Source organism: Arvicanthis niloticus, chromosome 24 (assembly GCF_011762505.2).
Source record: "Arvicanthis niloticus isolate mArvNil1 chromosome 24, mArvNil1.pat.X, whole genome shotgun sequence".
NCBI classification, from domain to species: Eukaryota; Metazoa; Chordata; class Mammalia; order Rodentia; family Muridae; genus Arvicanthis; species Arvicanthis niloticus.
In genome coordinates this window covers 15,121,918-15,140,894 of record NC_133432.1, presented here as the reverse complement: position 1 = coordinate 15,140,894, position 18,977 = coordinate 15,121,918, and the positions used below count along the sequence as shown (strand labels likewise).

The following is an 18,977-nucleotide window of genomic DNA, read 5'->3' as shown; positions in this document are numbered from 1 at the left end:
ATTGGAACCCTGCCTTATGGAGCCCTGGCTGGCTTGGAACTCAAGAGATGCCTCAGCCTCCTGAGTACTGGGATCACAACCAGTCAGTATCCAGCTTTTGGTGTAGGTTCCATCGAGTGAACTTGGGTCATCGGGCTTATGGTGCTAGTGTGTAGCCCTGCCTGTCCTACAATCATGTAGACCAGTCTGAATTTGAACTCAGAAGTTTACCTGTCTCTGCCTCCCGAGTTCTGGGATTAAGGGTGGCGGCTAGTGCTTTTACACAGAGCCACATCTACATCCAGCCTAAGATATCAGAACAGAGAAACACTCACTGGCTATCAGCCTCAAGCACTTGGAAAGCTTGAAACTATAATTTTTGCCTTTAAGGATGCTTGTATTGGTCACCATGGACCAATCATCAGGGCATCAAACCTTTCCTTGGTATTCTTAGTGTATCAGTGTCAGGTAGGAGGAAACTGACAATGACCAATAAGGCACAGAATCCTCTAGAAGGGAGTCTGCAGAACACCCCTTGTAGGCAGTAGGCAGGCTGTTCCAGTTTGACAGGCATGCAGGATCCCTAGGCCATCTAGGTCCAACAGGTCACAAGTACTTGAAACAACAAGGCTATGGCACGTGGCTGGGACCAGGGTAGAGCTTTAGGAAGGTGAGGTGATACATACGTTTAACCCAGGCACTTGGGAAGCAGAGGCAGACAAATCTCTGAGTTTGAGGCCAACCGATCTATGGAGTGAGTTCCAAGATAGACAAGGGTACACAGGAAAACCCTATTTTAGGGACGGGAGTAAAATTTAAATGGGAAATGACAGTGGAGCTGGTGTACACACCTGTGATGCCAGCACCAGAAAATATCAGGAGTTTAAGGCCAGCCTTGGGATACCTGAGTCTTAAAACATGACAATTATGGCAATTACAGTAGCTACCATTTAGGGTGTACGTTACAAGCTAGCCATTATCCAGAGGTCCTATATACATCTTTAACCTTCCCAAGAACCGTGTCTACTACTTTTGTATAGGTTAATCAGAAGCCAAATTCTAAACATACTTGAATTCTGGCTCCCTAGGACAGACCTCAAAGTTCACTCGGCAGGCAATTAGATCCCACTTTTTTCATATGTGTGGGTTCAAATTGATGTGTTTACAAAAAGATAAAGGGGGAGGGGGTGTCTCAGAAGGCCCATGCCAAAGCATCCCTTCCCTGAGGGACCAGCCACACGAAGGTATAGACTAGAATAGTTTATTCAGGGAATAGAGAGGGGAGTCAAGAGGGTAGTAAAGGCAGAGAAAGGCAGAGAGAATAGAGAAGAGTAGAGGCCAGCCATGGGCACGTGGGGAAGGGGGAAGGTGGGAGGGAGCAAGAAGAGTCCAAGAGGGGGAGGGGCAAGCAGCCCCTTTTATAGTGGGTCAGGCCTACCTGGCTGTTGCCAGGTACCTGTGGGGTGGAGCTTAGACATCTATAGGGCAAACCAGTCATCGTTCCCCTATTTTATTCTACCTCCATCTTATTAAGAACAACACATACATAGGTGGCCTTGCCTGGCAATAAATATTTTAATTTTTTTGCTTTATTCTTAAGATGACAAATAGGTTTCAAGTTTATTTCCTTTTTTTGTTTGCTATTTAAATACAAAGCTAAGCCACAAACAGGTACAACCAAGACATTTTTATCTCACAGTTACACCCTCCTGTCGGATCCTCCTCCAAGTCTGACCACTGACTGGGCTAGCAAAGGGTGTTGAAGACGTTCTTAGGTAGCACCATCGTGAGGCTGGGAGATGGGGTGTTGGGGACAAGGGTAGGTTCTTATACCTGGCTCCTGAACCCCAGCCCCCTGGACTGAAGGTGAATGGCTAGTCCTCCCCAGGGAGGGAGAAGAAAGCCAACTACTCTTGCTCTCACAGGTCAAAACTCAAGTATCATCATGGTTCTCTGGCGGCTGAGCCTTGCGGCTGTCAGGTACCCTAGTGCCAAACACATGTGGTGCCTGATGCTCCCAGGGGTCCTAGACTGACAGCTGACAGCATCTTCATGGGACAGATACCAGGGGTGCTGGGGAGGGGGTGTGGGCTTAGTAATTTCTGGTCCCACTACAAAACCGCACTTTTGATTAGAATAGAGTACCATCTCAAATCTTCTCTACACAAACCAACCAGCCAAGCCAAGAAAAAAAAAAAAAAAAATAACCCCAGAAGAAAAGAAAAACGCATTCATTTCACTCCTTCAAAACCTATATACATGTTAAGTTGTTTTCTGTGGGTTTTTTTTTTTTTTTCATTTTTCTTTTTTTTGATTTTTGTAAAATATTTTGTGTTTTTTTTTTTTATTATTTTTTAAAATAAATTCAGTGTTCACATTTCTATAAAGAATTAATGCAGTTTCAGGAGACCTGCCCTTCTCAGGCAGGAGAAGAGTGCTTTTCCCGGCCCGCCTCTCATCTGCCTGCCCACCCTGATACTTCAAGGTGCCTGGAAAAGCCTTAAGCCTGCGGAAGAGGTCTGTTCCTGGCCGGGCCTCCGAGCCCCGGGCTCAGTAAGCTTTGGAGAAAGCAGAGGGGGAAGACTAGCTTACTGTGAAACTTTGCTAAAAAATATTCATACATGTCATGTGTCTGCCTGTCAGGACGCTGAGGAGAACAAGAGCTTGGAGACGTCCGTCCAGGCTGTGCGTGGGGGTGGCAGCGCCCCCACGCCGGCCTGGCTTTGGACGTGGGGTGCGGGGGTCCTGGCCTTTACCATGGGCAGAGCCCGGCTTCCTAGTTCATGTTCAGCTCCATTCTCTAAAACCTGTGCCGAGTCTTACACCGAGCGGGAAGCACAAACGTTCAGCTTGTATGCAAAAAGGTACAAAAACAACTAGAATATAAAAGTTTTGGTAATATAAGGCCATCTGTTCAAGTCCACCTTGGAAACCTGTAACAGATATTTAAATACTACATGAAAAGGCATCTTTAATATACTTTTTAAAAACATTTGAAGTAATTAGCTAAGAGTAAGTGTGTGTGTGTGTGTGTGTGTGTGTGTGTGTGTGTGTGTGTGTGTGTAAAAAAAAATTTCATTTCCCTTTGAGGGCACTTTGTCCTTTGATGGAGGCAGGGAGGCCGTGGTCAGTGCTTCAGCCAGGGGTAGGCTTCAATGGAGGCCCTACTCCGGTCCCCATAGTCGTACAGGAGCTCCTCGCCAGCTGCGATGTCGCGGGAGGCGATGAGGATGAGGTGAGGCACGCCGTCGATGTCATGCAGTTTGGTCTGGCAGTTCCCACACTTACTGTGATTGATGAGTCTCCCCAGGCGGTTCGTTTCTTGAGTGGCATCCACACTGGCATGGTAGGAGAAAGAGGAATTACACTGATAGAAAGGCTCTAACCTGGCTGGGATGCTGCACTTGGAGGACAGGGTAACTCCAAAGGCCACTTTTAAAGCCAGGGAGGCCTGCACGAAGAGCTTGGGGACAGAACCCAAACTCTCTATGGAGGCAAGGAAGTAACTGTAAAAATTGGCTCCCCTGGGCTGGACAGATGGCTCAGTGGTTAAATTGGCTCCCCTGGGCTGGAGAGATGGCTCTGCTCTTCCAGAGGTCATGAGTTCAATTCCCAGCAACCACATGGTGGCTCACAACCATCTGTCATGGGATCTGATGGTGTGTCTGAGGAGAACCATGAAGAACTCACATACATAGGATAAATAAATCTTATTTTAAAAGGGGGAGAGGGGATCAGCTCCTCTGACCAGGAAGGAGCAATTGCCACTCTGCAGCCCCTCAGACAAATGCCCAGAGGGAAAGGGCTTGTGACTGGAACAGGTTTCTAGGGCATGAGTGAGTCCTCTCCTGCTAAAGGACGGCTCCAAACCCAAAGCTATCTGGGGAGGAGAAAAGAGCAGATCTCACTGGATATGGCGCCTCACATTTGCAATCCTAGCACTCAGGAGGCTGAGGCAGGAGGATGATGAGTTTGATGTCAGCCAGAGCTACATATTGAGACCTGATCTAACTGTGTCAGATAAGGAAACTGATCACAGACTCAAGACTGGCCCTAGGCAACCAGCTGTCTGCCTTTCCTCCACCTGAAAGGGTTAGAAAGTCACACTGTGTACTCACCAGTAGGTTTTGCTCAGATACTGGAAATAGTACATGTAGCAGCCCGTGGAGGGGTCCTGTGCATACAGAGCCTCTCGTTTCTTGGCATCGGTGATTTCAATGAGGTCCCCATGGTATTCTACCACAAAGTCTCCCCGGGAGAACTGCTTGGTAGCAATCACACCCCTGCCTTTGCCATCAATTAGATCAATCTGTCAGGAAGGGACAAGATAACATGGGTTCAAAAATATGACAGGTGTCTTCCAAGGGGCTTGGACTATACTTTTTGCCAGTTTTACTGGTTGGACCTCAATAAAAATAAAACCCAGTGAGTGGGATGGCTTCATAGCTTTTATTGTATATATTGGGTCTAGTCTCAGGTCATTCCCACTCCATGCCACAAAGAGCTCCTCTATGCCCATTCAAACTTCTCGTTGTCAGGCTACCAGCTGAAATCTGCTAAGTGGGCGAACACCATTTTGCAGACGAGAAAAATGAGGCTTAGAAAGGCAACCATGTGTCTAAGGCCACAAAGCTAGGAAATAGTGATATTGGGAATTCTGGTCCATAAGGCTCTCTGCTTACTGGGGGACAAGCAAGGCTCAGTGTCCTGAACCTGTGATCCACCAGTAGTAACCTCTGGTGTTTCTCTTCACTCTGTTACAAATGGAGTTACAGAATGGATGGCTGCTCCAGGGGCCCAGGGCTAAGTCTGAGAGTCTAGTTACAGGTGGAAAGAAAAGGCTTTTGATCCTTCACTCCTAAAACAGATCACCATTACCTCACCTTGGAGGTATAGCCCCTCTCCCAAAACAGTTTTTTGAGTGTGGGCCCAGTGACACAGCACATGCTTAGCATGTCCAGGGCTCAATCAATCCACAGCATCAACACAAAACAAGACCCATGTGAACAAAAGCAAGTTCCTTAGATCTTGACCCGTGGGATAAACTTAATCCTCTCTGTATAATTATCTTTGTTTGCTGCTTTCCTTCTTTAGGGGTGAGTGCCAGGGACTGAATGCAGGGCTCTGTAGATGCTCTGCAAGCATTTTATCACTGAGCTACTGTTGGAAGGTAAACCATGCCAGGAAGCATGGTAAGGTAGAGCAGGTTGAGACCAGGAGACTCTGACAAGTGGATAAGATATAGTATGCATCCATTCTCCACAATGAACAGCCAATAAATAGCTTAGAACCACTGACTGTCTCTTTTACCAAGATCTGTTGTGAAAAAGGCATTTGCCTACAGAACAGCAGCTTAATTCTCCTGTAGAAGGCCTCTCTGCGCTTCCAGCCTGCCTCTGCCAAACTAAGGACAATCAATGCTTGGACAAGTCAGAGCTCCCCTTTCTCCCAGCCCCCAGCTACTTGCTGTCCCCTGACTCTATTCTCAGCTCTTGATCAACTCCCAGTGGTGCCTGGATATCCAAGAATCTGAAAACCCCAGGGAGCAGGCCTTATCGCAGGCCCAGGGACCCCCTGAACCAGCTCCAGCTTTCCCACCCCCGGAGCAGTGTCTCAGTGTTTCTCTACAGCCCAGATGGGCTAAGCACAGTCCAACTCCCCAAGTTCTGTCTCCCAAAGACGCCGTGCCCATTGGCAGGGCAGATGTGGACCCACAAGCTACATTTCTAGCCCCTTTTCTGTACTGAACTGACTCCATAACTCAGGTAAGACTTGATCTTCCAATCTTAAGACCACTGTTTCTCAGCTTCCTGAGTAGATAGATACACGGTGTGTCAAACTTTGCCACCATTCCCACTGTATTTTTTCTTTTGTTATAACTACCCAGGGCCAGGTGTAGTAATGTATGCCTTTAATTCCAGTATTTTGGAGGTAGAGGCAGGAAGATCTCTGTGAGATTGAGACCAGCCTGTTCTACTGAATGAGTCCAGGACAGTTAGGAACACATAGGGAAAGACACCTTGTCTCAAACAAAAACAAGGCAAGGGGCCAGAGAGATGGCTCAGCAGTCAAGAGCACCCAGTTCAGTTCCCATCACCCACACCCCGACATCGGGCAGCTCAGAACCACCTGTAACTCAAGCCCCAAGAGGCCTGACGCCTTATTCTGGCCTGTGGGTAACCCTACTCCACTTATATAAAACAGAAAGATACACACACACACACACACACACACACACACACACACACACACACACACACAAAATAAAAATCTTTTTTAAAATTACATATAGAGCCGGGCGGTGGTGGCACACGCCTTTAATCCCAGCACTTGGGAGGCAGAGGCAGGCGGATTTCTGAGTTCGAGGCCAGCCTGGTCTACAGAGTGAGTTCCAGGACAGCCAGGGCTACACAGAGAAACCCTGTCTCGAAAAACAAAAACAAAAAAATTACATTAAGAAATGGGGCTGAAAGATCGACAGCTCAGCGATTAAGAACACTTATCCTTCCTGAGAACCTGGGATCAATGCTCGGCATCCATATGGTGAATCATAACCATCTACCGGTTTCAGGGGATTAAATGCCCTTTTCTGACTTCGGGGTGCACCAGGCCTACATGTGGTATACAGACATACAACAAGCAAATACACTCATTCCACAAAAAAATTAAAAACCCTGAAGTAGAAGCGGCTCTCTCCTAGGCTAGGCCAAGCAGCTGACGCCTGTCTGCACCTTCCTAACATGCTTGCTTCACAACTCTGGGTCTGGCTCTCAGACAGTCTACAGGGGTGGGACCACCACTGAGCATGTGTAGTCAAGGCAGTCTTGTGGCTCGACTCAGCTGTGTGGAGCGGGCCTTACCTTCATGCCTTCTTCCTTCCCACTCTCAATCAGCTCGTCTATTTTCTTCCTTTCTTCAGACTGTGTGGAGAGGAAAGAAAAGAACAGAGTTAGTGTTCACGCCATGGCCGACTTGTGCTGCCACAGCCCTGAGCATACCTCTCCTCACCCATCTGCCACGAGCAACCATCATCCAATTTCGCCCAGACAATAGGCACACAGTTCTGGCTCGCTATACTTTCAGTCTTTGTTTTTGTTGGTTTCTGAGTTGGGGAACTCACACTGTAAGCCCAGGCTGTCCTTGAAATCACACTCCTCCTGCCCTGGCCTCCAAAGGGTAGGCTTTTAAGTGGGCATAACCATTCATTCCCAAATAGTCTGGATATTAAGTGTTTCCCAGGGGTCCTTGTGAAGACTTGAATGGTCCGCCCTGTGGTAAGCACTGGGAAACACTGAATCTATTAAGAGGGGATCTGCTCTTTGTGGGATACAGCGAGACTCCTGTCTATTCTCTCATTTCCAGAACTCAGGAAAGCAGTGGTGTCCCACAGGCTCCTCCATGATGCTCAAAGCAACAGGAGTCAACTACCAGACTAAGTCTCTACAACAGTAACAGAGAATGAACCTTTATCATCTCGGGTATTTGTGTTAGAATCTTAAACGTGCAGTTTCTCCTGTACAATCCTTTAAAAAAAAAATTTAACTTATCAGGATCTAAAACACAGGACTCTAGGGCTGTCAAGAAGGCTCAATGAGCAGAGGCATTTGCTGGCAATCCTGAGCATCTGAATCTGACCCCTAGAACCCACATTGTACAAGGAGAGAACCAACTCCCTTAAGGTGTTTGCTCTGATCACCATACAAACCATGGCACACAAATGCCCCTGCTACAAATAAATAAGTAGATATAAGACCTGGATTCTGACTCTATGAAATAACCATCCCCCCATTAACTGGGCTTGGTGGCCTATGCCTGTAATCTCAGCTGCTCAAGAGTCTGAGACACAATGTTCATATATTTGAGGTCAATATGAGTTACATTTTAAGTTCTGGGTCAGCATAGGGCAATCTGGTGAGAGAGCCTACCTCAAAACAAAAAGTAAAACAGACAAGGAGGCACGAAAGGAGCCATGTTTGCTCAGCATATGGCTTTAATGCCCAGCACCAGCAAATAATTAATTAATGGAAGAATCCATCAGACCAGATCATGACATATCTGCTCCTTGTCCCTCCTGGCTAACTGAGCTATGCCTGTGCCTCCTAACCAGTAGAACAACACAGCAAAGAACATTGGAGCTAGGGAACTCCTGGGTAACCTCTCCTGTTGCTACTCCATCTCCTCACCCTGGATCCCACTGTGCCCTCTCACTACACAGGATGCCAGGGAACAAGAGGGAGGAGCTACAGAGACACCACATGCCCCAAAGCACTTTGGCTCAGCAACATGGAGGGACTTCCTTTAGGCTGATGGCATCTGTGGAGGTCCTCCACCTGTTGAACTCACATCCTTGCTAGACCGTGTGGTCAGAGCCTGGGACCAGGGCACAGCTAGCCAGTCACTCAGTCCACACAGGCCCTGGGACACGTGATGGAGACCCTGTTGAGTGAGTGAGACTGGTGTCCTCCTGATATCTAGCCACCTTCCCATCAGCCCTACTGCTGTCCTCTGCCAAGCCATTATCTGACGGCCACCTCCCAAGTCTCAGGGTTTCCTCTGCATCCCTGGACTCCCCTCTCTACCTAGTACCACGGGGAATCTTCCGGAAAGACTGTGGTTACTACTGTTACTTTGAAAAGCACTGCCACACGCAGCTCTCTTAGAACTGTGAGAGAAGCCGCACCATTCCTGCACAGTCACCTAACAGGAAGCTTCAATGCTACTTCCCCTAGTGACAGATTTACAGAATGACTCAAGATGTTAATAATGGAACAGGTTGGTAATGGGCCTCTGAGAAGTAGCTGTATTGCCTTTGTAATTTACCTATGAATCAAAAATTACTGAAAAATTTAATCCCAACACAAGGGAGGCAGAGGCAGGTTGATCTCTCTGAGTTCCAGGCCAGTCTGTTCTACAGAGTGAGTTCCAGGGCAGCCAGGGCTACATAGAAAGACAAAAACTAATAAAAATTAAAAAGAAAGAAAGAAAGAAGGAAGGAAAGAAAGGAAGGAAGGAAAAGGAAGAGAAGAGAAAGAAAAGGAAAGGAAAGGAAAGGAAAGAGAAAAGAAAAGAAAAGAAAAGAAAAGAAAAGAAAAGAAAAGAAAAGAAAAGAAAAGAAAAGAAGGCTTTTACTATGTATCAAGGCTGGGCTGACTCAAAACCTTCCTGCAATAGACTCTCAAGTACTGAGATTAAAGCAAGACATAACCTCACCCAGGATGCTGGTTTACCTTTCCAATCATCACATTTTTCTACTTTGAGAGAGTTTGGAGTTGAATTCAGAGATCTGCCTGCCTCTACCTCCTGAGTGCTGAGATTAAGGGTGTGTGTCACCATGCTGGACTTTTTCTTATGTGGGTACAGATTCTGTAAGACGCAAGCCTCATGGTCTCCCCTCCCCTATTTCCCATACAACAGGCTCTTCCAGAAGGCCATGTCTCCAGGCTATGTCTCTAGGCTACTGAGCAGCTGTCCTTCCTGCTTAGCGTGACCTTTTCCCTAACCCATGTGCCTGCCTGCTTCCTCCTTTGCTCTGGAGTTGTCAGACACCTTTTCAGAGAAACTGGAGATTCCTGGGGACCAAGGAGCCTTAGGCTTCACCACGGTACCAAACTACTCCATCTCACCAGCCATCCAAAGGCAGGCAGAGTTAGGTTTTGTCCTCTAGACAGTTCTGGTGACTGCACCTACAGCATCGATCATGTGATCAAGGGCTCTACTGCTGCATTCCAGCACTGCCTAGTGGTCTTCTTAAGTCGACAATCACACTCTGCGGGAGTAGGCAAGGCCTGAGTGAAGGTGGACAGGGAGGATGATGGCTCCCCAGTCCTCAGGGAGTATGTGAAGGGAAGAGGAAGCCAGGGCACTGCCAACAGTTGTTTTTGCTACAGCGTGGTTGCCAGGCCACCAATGGGCAGGCCAGCCAAGCAGCCAAGACGCTCCTCAATGCAGTACCATGAGGCTGGGGGCATTTCTCTATGGTTTACCCTGTGCTCACTCAAACCCTATGGTCCAAATCCCTCCCTCCTGCTCTGAGCTCTGGACCTGGTTCTGCCCCACCAGCTTTTCTTTTCTTTTCTTTCTTTCTTTTCTTTCTTTCTTTCTTTTTTTTTTTTTTTTGGTTTTTCGAGACAGGGTTTCTCTGTGTAGCCCTGGCTGTCCTGGAACTCACTCTGTAGACCAGGCTGGCCTCGAACTCAGAAATCTACCTGCCTCTGCCTCCCAAGTGCTGGGATTAAAGGCGTGCGCCACCACCACCCGGCCCCACCAGCTTTTCTTAAGCTCCACAAGGTGATGCACAATTTGGTACTTTGATTTCACTCTCGGCCATGGCCCATCTACTCAGACCCTAGGCTGACCTAGTTAGGTCGGGGGTGTGGGGGGGGACGACGGACCTTCAACCCTCTGACAGAACTCGCTGCTATGCCCTCCAGCTTTCCCTGCAGTCAAGAGAATACAAACTCTGCCAGTGACAACCATATCCATGGTGCCACGGGCAGCTGTCACTTCACTGCCACGTCAACAGGAGAACAGTGCTCTTTCAGCAGAGCCAAGACAAACAGTGAGGGGCACAGCATGGTGCGTGCTTGTGCTGCTTCCTGCTCTATCTGGGAACAGGGTGTGCTTTCCCCGGCCACAGCTTCTCTGCTGCAGTAAGCAGGTAAGCTCTGCAGTCCCTCTGCAGCCCTCCGCTCTCCAGGCACAAGAGCCCGGCTTTTCTTTAGTACTGCTGGCTTAGGTGCTCCCGCCCAGCAGCCCTCAGCCCGTGTGAGGCCTGCCATGACTCCTGGCTGGCTGGGAGGAGTCCTGCGTTGCGTGGCCAAGCACCACCTCTGCTCTGCAATGCAGCCTTTGAGGGTGACCTAGCACAGCCTCCCACTGCTGGCAGGCATTTCTAATAGCTCATTCTCAGCCAAGGCACTGCCTTTCACAAAAAATGAAGTCAAAGCTAGTGGGCAAGTGGGGAGGGAGGGGAAAGCAGACCCCCCCACACACACACACCCCTTCGGGCTTGTTTTTAGATAAAGCTGCATCAACCAAAAACTCTGCATGCAGACCCGCCATCTCTGATACAGAGGGAGCCTCGGCAGCACATGAAATGCTCAGACCGCTCAAATCAATCCCTTCTTTCCCGTTCTGAGGTGACCTGAAGCCTTCAGAGTCAAAAAGACGTGCAGGAGAGTGAGGGACTGACCCTGACTCCCTGGGCATGAGTGGGATTCAGAACACAGAGGTAATAACCACACCCCAGTGCACCAATGTAGATAGGCTGCCCACTGGGTACTGCACACATAGAGGTGAGGCCACCCAGACTGGCTACTTTCTTCCCTATAAGCCACTTCATGTTTAGCTGGAAACAGGCAGATGGGAACAGACTATACTGGGAAACAAGGGAGGGTGACAGTCCTAGCTAGCTGCCTGCCATTTGCACTCCTACATCGTCACAGAACACAATCTTTTGTGAGAAAGGATCTCAGACTGGCCTCAATTCTCTACGTAACTTAGCCTTAATCCCTGCCCTCAAGACAGGTTTTCTCTGTGTAGCTCTGGCTGTCCTGGAATTCTACTGATGAGGCTGCCTCTGCCTCCCAAGTACTGGAATTAAAGGTATGTTCAACCACCTCCCACTCAGCCTGGAACTCTAGATCTTTCTGTCTCTACCCCAGTCCCAGGATTACAGACAAGAATCGCCATCTCCAGTTTATACAGTACTAGGAATGGAAATTGTGGACTTCTAGAAACATGACAAGCAAAAACTCCAACTGAGCTATGTCTCCAGCCTTAGGAGACCATTTTATTTGTGTGCTTTGCTTTCAGACAGGGTTTCATTATGCAGCCAAGGAGGATCTCAAACTGGAGATCTGGCCTCACTCTCCTGAGTGCTAGATTCACCACCGAATCTATGTGAATCCACTTCTTTTAACTTCATAACAACTATCAGGTCTTTCCTTTTTGAAGCAGGGTCTTGCTATGTAGCCTTCTGGACGGGAACCTGCTGTGCAGACAGGACCACTCTGTCAGTACTTTCGGCAGTTTTCTCAACTCTGTCCTGAATACTAAGATTATAGGTGTGTCTCCATCCCTGGACTTTACCAGGCCATTTTACAACCAGGAGAGAGCAGTCCACCAGCAATCAGTAAGCACTTCCAAGCTACTGTTCTTTAAAAACTTCTAGGCTGAAGACAAGAGAAAGCTCCTGAAAGAACAGGCAGCTTTACAGTTCTAGGCTCCAAACATACTGCCAAAACATCCTGGAAACACCAATCTGATTTTTCAGATTGGGAGAGGCCTCTCTGCCTCTCCCAGCCACAGCTGATCGGACCTTACCTGCAGCTCAGCTTTGCTCTTCCTGGAGCTCCTTCGCACAGGGTAGAAATCTGTGAGTTTTCTATTCTGCTGTGTTTTCCCTTGAGACCTGGTTAAGAGGGGAAGGAAGAAAATAAACATGAGGCCTGCTGCCCTGCTCAGACCCAGGAGGTACCTCTGTGTAAATGCATTCCTCAAACACTTTTGTGTAGTGGGACCTAGGTACACATCTGTTCAACTACCTGGGCGGGCCCCAGACTCAAGGACAGCTGCTCCCTCTCTCTGGGGAAGAGATAGGGAGGGAGGCCTTGACCTCTGGACCCTGACACACTCACACACAGAAACACCAGAAAATGTAATGACTCAGGGGAGAAAGGCCTGGGAGCAGATGAACAACCACAGTGGACACCACAGCCAGGCCACGGGAACCAAGTGGTATTAGGAGACGGCTCCAGGCTACTCACTTTTTCCGAGGGGCCTGCTTGCCCTTGAGGGGCTTTTTCAGGGCTTGCTTGGCAACTGCTACATTGGTAGAATCACATGATGGGGGTGGAGTTTTTGGAGGTTCTGCTGCTTCGGATTTTTGGTTTGGAAAAGGCGCCAGGGGACCTCTCCTGGTATCTTTGCTTTTCTGTTCATCTGACTTCACAGCGCTCCGGATAACATTCCCAGCGTTTCTTTTCTCTGCAGCGGGACAGGTGGGAAACAGGGATTTATTTACTCCATGCACTGGTTAGCACCTGTGTTCTAAGACAGGCTAAGACAGGAGCATTCTGTGAGTGTCAGGACAGAGCTGGAGCCTACTGTGCCAGTGTCTACTAAGGCCAATCAGGCAGAAGTACTTGGAGGCAGGGCCTGGTCCTCTGTACGTGGACATGGGAGTGCTCAGCTAGAGGCTTCCAGACACCGGCCTGCACACCCAAGAAAATAAGCTCAATTCCCAAAACAAGAGTGCCACTGGAGGGTGGAGCGAGGGGACAGAGCCCACACTCTTCTCCACTCACTGCCTGGCATGTTTTACTTCAGAATTTTAGCCAAACAAACCCTCCTTCTAAAAAGGTTGAAGTCCCAGGCTCCCAGAGGTTCTCTGGATGGCACCTAGGCAGACTGGCATGCATCCTGTCATGAGGCACACAACAAATAGCCTTGCTGATAACAGTGTACAAATTCTGTGCTGGTGAACCGTGCTATTTAAAAAAAAAATGGATTTAATGATTTACTTCTTAAAGTAAATAACTAATATACTACCCAGAGATATGAGATGGTATACCAATTTTAGAAAACAGTTTCGAGGTTCCTTACAAAGTTAAACATAGAATTATCATGTGACCCAGCAAGTCCACAGTCAGACATCTATCTACTCAGGATTAAAAACACATGTCTACACAAAAGTCTGTACATGGAACGTGGTAGCTTAGGCACATCAGCCAAAAAAGCAAACATTCCAAACACCCATCAGTGTATAAATAGTTAAAATGTGGTCTGTCCACACACTGGGAACGATCAGGACTCAGACATAAAAAAGGACAAAGCGCTGACACACACTACACACAAGGACTGACTCTGACAAACATACTACAGAGTAAAAGGCCAAACACAAAAGGCTACGTAGCCTATGACTTCATTTGCATGAAATGTCCATGACTGGGCAAGGCTGCAGACCCAGAAAGGAGTTTCCAGGCTGCCTAGAGCCGTGGGGGATGGGGAGTGCAAAGTGAGTATTAATGGGTATGTTCTTTGTGGGGTAACAAAAATGGTCTGGACTTAGAGGCGGCAGGTGTGTGACTGCAGACACACTAAAAAAAACATTCAGTGGTAGAATGCTTGCCTAGATGCCCAGTCTCTGGGTTCTATCCCAGGTTCTACAAAATAAGCAAATAAACTTCGATTCCTGCATTATAGCGCAGCAAACATAAAAGGAAATAGAGATGTATCACAGGAATCAGGACGGTGGAGCTGGGAAGTAAAGTGACTCACGTAACATGAGGACCTGAGTTTGAATTCTGAGCACAGGCATTAACAACAACAACAACAAAAGCCAGGGAAAGGGGGTGCAGTGGAGACCATATGGGTCAGCAGGAAAAAGCTCTTGCCACCAACCCTAACTCCCAAATCTGATTCTCAGGACCTTCATAGGAGAAAACTGACTCCTCTAAGTTTTCCTCTGAACCCCCTCCTCATGTACATGGCAGGACACAAACACCCACTCCCCCACATCAAAAATACACAAATAAATAAGTGTAATTACCCCCCCGCAGTCTATCTGGATCAGCCCCACTCCCTCCCATCCTTCCCTTCCAGGCAGGATGGCAGGTCTGACCCTACTGATATAAACGGTCTGTTGACAAATGCGATGAGAACTGTCTGTGCCACAGCAGTTAGGTGGGACTGTGACCTTTCTCAGATACTCCAATGTACATGTGATCCCAAATTCTAATTACTGCCATTTAACAGCACCAGGAATCAGTAAGCTCCCCACCATCATATGGACAATATTCACTCTGCCCAATTTTGGAAGGGATGCAAGGTGGCTATGGCCCCACACAGGGACTTTGGCCAAGCCTGGGCAGCAGGTACCCTCCTGACAGCTGTAGACATAGGATGCAGAAAGACAGGACAATGCAGTGGGGCCCAGCTTGCAGCTGCAACATCTCGAGGCCCTTCTACAGCCCAATGAGTGAGACAGGACTCTTCCTCTCAGCTGACAGATATGTCACCCAGGACTCACAAAAGAGCTGAAGCTTGCTCAAGCCTCCTCCTTCCAAATGGCAGCTACAGTTAGAATCTAAGTTACTTTGAGGCCCAGACAACATAGCCCCAGACATGGGGATGGAGAAAATAAAATTAAGCCGAGGGTAGGCTCCTTCCACAGGGAGAGGGCTGCCCCCACCAGAGTTCTCAAAGAGAGGCTGTCTGATCGTTTGGTGAACACATAGCTTTATCCTAAAAGGCTGCCGAGGGTAGAAGTGGGGACTCAGTAGGCAAGATTCATCCATAGGAATGAATTGTGGGGGTGGATAGGAGGCTTTCCTCACTGAAACTCTAAAAGGGGCATGTCTGGAAGAAAACAAGACTCTTAGAAGATTGCCTTGTTTAGCGGCGCTGAGTGGAACTTTCTTCTTGAGGTGTTAGGAACCGAGCTGAGGGCCTTACACTTGTCAGGTAAACATCACCCCACTGAGCCACGTCCCAATCCTCCTCATTCTGGGCCGTGGGGTGGGACAAAGGTTCATACAGTTAAGCCATGCTGGTTTTGAAATCACTGTAATTTGGCTTCCACAGAATTTCTTAATAATAATCACACACTCTTGGGGTTCCCCCCCCTTTTTTTTTGGTAAAATGCTACAGGTCTAACCCAGAGTCTCACATGGTCAACAAGTATTCTCTCAAGCCCTACCACCAGCCTAGGATTTAACTCAAAATTTCAAACATGGCCCATACTGCTTTGGAAAGTAACACAGAATGCTTGAATGGAAAGAAACTGTAGAAATGGGGTCAGGCCATGCCATCCACGGCAAGTTAATTGATCCCCCGGGTCCACTTCACATTGCAGTCAGCTGCCTGCTTTGTACAACCTGGAGTCATTTTTTCTGCATTTTTAGCAATCATAAGCCTCTCCAATTGCAGGTCAGACGTGTTATTTTTTTTTTTTTTTTTGCAATGTGGCAAGACAGGCCTGAAGGATATGCCAACTCTTGTAGAAGCAGGAAAAACCTGTCAGACCACAACACACACCCTGACACGCCCTCCTCTTTTCCACTTGTGTGTGTCTCACCAGAAGGAACTCGTGTTAGTATGTATCTCCCTCACACCCGGAACTGGAAAGACAGGAGAGTGTGAGTGTGTATGGTCTGAGCAGCTAGCTGAAGGCTGAGGGAGGCTGTTCAGGGCTTACCTTCTCGCTTCCTGTAGATTCCAGCTAATGGTTTCCCCGGGCATTTGACCTCGTGATGTGCAACCGAGTTCTCTTCCTGAAGTGGAGAGCGCATTCCAGAGCATTTGTTCGGACTCATGTAGGCATAGATCTTTGACTGCCCAGCAAACACGTTCTCCTAGAAAGACAAACACATATTCTGAAAGAGGCTTGGAAACAAAGACAATCCTACAGAGATTTAGGGGAGGAAGGGGAAGTAAGAATTCAAGAGATTTCATCACCACTCCAGGACATGCTAACCAGAAGACGCCAGCCCCAGGAGAGCTCTCTCAGGAGAGCAGCGGCAGATTTTTGAAGCCCCAGGTTTCTGAACACATACACTCTCTAAACCGACTCCCTAAGGGAGAAGTCTGGCCAGCAGAGGTACAGTCCATTTAAGGAAAGAGCTAACCTACCAAGCAGCAGGGAGGTCAGAATGACCCAGGGAAAACTGACTCTGGATTCGAAGGGCTGGGCTGAGTCAGGGGTTATCTCCCCAGGCTAGGGAGTCAGCCACCAGCACAGAAACAGGCCTAAGGGAACCTGATTAACCACTTAGAGCTGAGGCCAACTGGGAGGTCTTGCTTAGTGTCTGAATCTTCTGCGCCAGGCCTGGCCCCTCTCAAGCCACTGCAGCTCAGCACCTCCCAGTACTGTGGCTGAGTGATGGGGAAGGCCAATGAGAGCACAGGCTGCCGGCCAGCGCATTTAGGGCGGTCACTCCACTGCAAACCGCACCTTGGCTGCAATCTTTGGAGCAGGCTGGGGGGCGGGGGGTGTTAGTACAGGTCACTGCTGTGTTGGTGTCTTTGGGTGTGGAGCCTTTCCTCGGAGTGGGCTATCCGCTCTCCCCAAAACAATGCAGGGCCTGACAGACTGGTAAGCCACTAAACACCAACCAAGTCAGACATTCCGGTTACTAGAGGGGCGAGAGAGCAAGCTCCGGACACCCTTGGGAAGGCAGCCACCTCCTGCGACCCAAGGTCTCGGGAGGGGCTGTAAATGCCACAAGGCCACATTCAAACTTTTCGAGGTCAGACACTGCCAGCTAGGGTCACTGTGGAGCGAGATCGCCACTCACGGCCAGGCGGCAGAGAAGGAAGCTGCCCTAGGCCAGTGCGGCCGGCGAGCACCGATGGGGGGGCCCCTGCTGCGCCCACGTGCGCGAGGCCCGGGCCCGGCTGGCGCGCTGCTCAGTGCGGGGAAGGAGCCTGCTTACCCCGTCGCTGCGGGGCCTCCCCGGGCCCCTCCGCTCCACCATCTCCGGGCCCGGGGCCGTCGCCGCCACCGCCGCTGCCGCCGCCTCCACCGCGCGGGGCTTGCACATCTTCCTGCCTGGAGAAGGGGGACCCGGGGGAAGCGGGGGAGGGGCGCTCAGGGCGCGGCGGCGCGGGCAGCGGGACCGCGGGGGCCCGCCGCAGCCATGTCTCCAAGCCCGCACGCAGGGGGCCCGGCTGCGCTGTCCCGGGGCCCGAGCCCGAACCCGAGCCGCGGCGCCCTTCCCACCCGGCCCGGCCGGGGCCTCCTGCGCCCGCCCCACCCCACGCGCCCGGGCCCGACACACCCACCTGCAGCCCGGCTAGGCCCATGGCGGCGCGGCCGGCGCCCTCGCCCTCACCGCGGCCCGGCCACCAGCGCTGCCGCCGCCGCTGCTGCTGCTGCTGCCGCCGCCACCAGCGCCGCCGCGGCGCCCCGGGAAAGGGCCGGCGGCGCCCCACGGCGCCCGCTTCGCCCATGGCCCGCAGCAGGCCGGGCGCCCGCGCGCGCCGCAGCCGGGGCCCGGAGCGAGGCCGGGGACGGCGCGGGCAGGGGCGGCGCTGCCAGGCGCCTGCGGGGCGGGCGCGAGGGCGCGCGACGGCCAATCCCGGCTCAGCGCAGCCCCTCGCGCGCGCGCCCCCGGCCACTCCGCGCAGCGACTGCACGGCGCCCGAGCCCGCACCGGGGCTGCGTCTGCATGCGTGGGACGTTCACGCGAGCCCGGGCATCTGCCCCGTGGGCATCCAAGTAGAAGGTGGGGAGTCTCTAGGGCCACAGAACCAGGAAGTGATGGGCCCTCGTCCAAAGCTAGGCGAACTCGGCCTGTGGCCGGTAGGAGGCCCGAGGAGCCAGGGAGCTCTGGCTAGCCTTGCTAAGTTTGCTGGGGTGCTGCTTCTGTCATGCTATCTTGTTTACACCTCGGAACAGCCCAGGGTAGACAGACACCGTTATTACCTCTTTCCTACAGATGGGGAAACTTGAGACACAGAGAAGCGAGGGGCCTGGCCAAGTTCTCACACCTAGATTCCAGCCCAGGCCAACAGACAAGAGTGACTGCACTCATAGCCGCTACTCCTGGCCCTTTTCAGATGAAGAAATTGAGGTTGGGAGGAGCTACAGTGAGGCAAAAGGGTTTTGCAAGCAGGTCACCCACCCTGTATTCCTGTGGCCCTCCCTGTAAAAAAATGCCTAGGTAGGCAGGATTCCAGGCACTCTGGTGACTGCTTACTGCCTTGTGCCGCTGTGCGGTGGCTGTGTTAGGGCATGCAGCCAATGATTCGCTGTATTTGTGCTAAGTCATAGACGCAAAGGATACCAGAAGGTACCCAGCTCCTGCCATAGCACTAGGACCACACAACTAAGTCACTTCCTGAGTCTGGCCCTTTATGTCTTAGTAGCTAAAATAACAAAGCCTTGTTTTCCATGACCTACCCAAGGGACCTCCCAGGTCTACAATAAAGGGCTGTTTCAGGGTGCCTCTTCACCTTCCCTCCTGTCAAAAGGCCTTATACTGAGGACATTAACA

At 50.3% G+C, this 18,977-nt stretch overlaps 1 protein-coding gene across 4 annotated transcripts; it reads right to left on the bottom strand.

Moving 5' to 3' along the window:
* Positions 1-1,526: 1,526 nt before the first annotated feature.
* Positions 1,527-18,963, bottom strand: Kmt5a (lysine methyltransferase 5A). 4 transcript variants are annotated; one of them, XM_076922904.1, is made up of 8 exons: positions 18,407-18,963; positions 17,415-17,530; positions 16,178-16,334; positions 12,747-12,966; positions 12,304-12,391; positions 6,840-6,899; positions 4,098-4,288; positions 1,527-3,317 (listed from the first exon to the last, which is right to left on the bottom strand). In XM_076922904.1, exons 2-8 carry the CDS (start codon positions 17,520-17,522, stop codon positions 3,107-3,109), a joined length of 1,035 nt encoding a protein of 344 aa, XP_076779019.1. In that variant the 5' UTR covers positions 17,523-17,530; positions 18,407-18,963; the 3' UTR covers positions 1,527-3,106. The 4 variants fall into 4 exon arrangements, with proteins under 4 accessions (XP_076779019.1, XP_076779018.1, XP_076779017.1 ...); XM_076922903.1 differs by lacking the exon at positions 18,407-18,963 and adding an exon at positions 17,764-17,786; XM_076922902.1 differs by lacking the exons at positions 17,415-17,530; positions 18,407-18,963 and adding an exon at positions 17,764-17,946.
* Between the last annotated feature and the right edge of the window lie 14 nt (positions 18,964-18,977).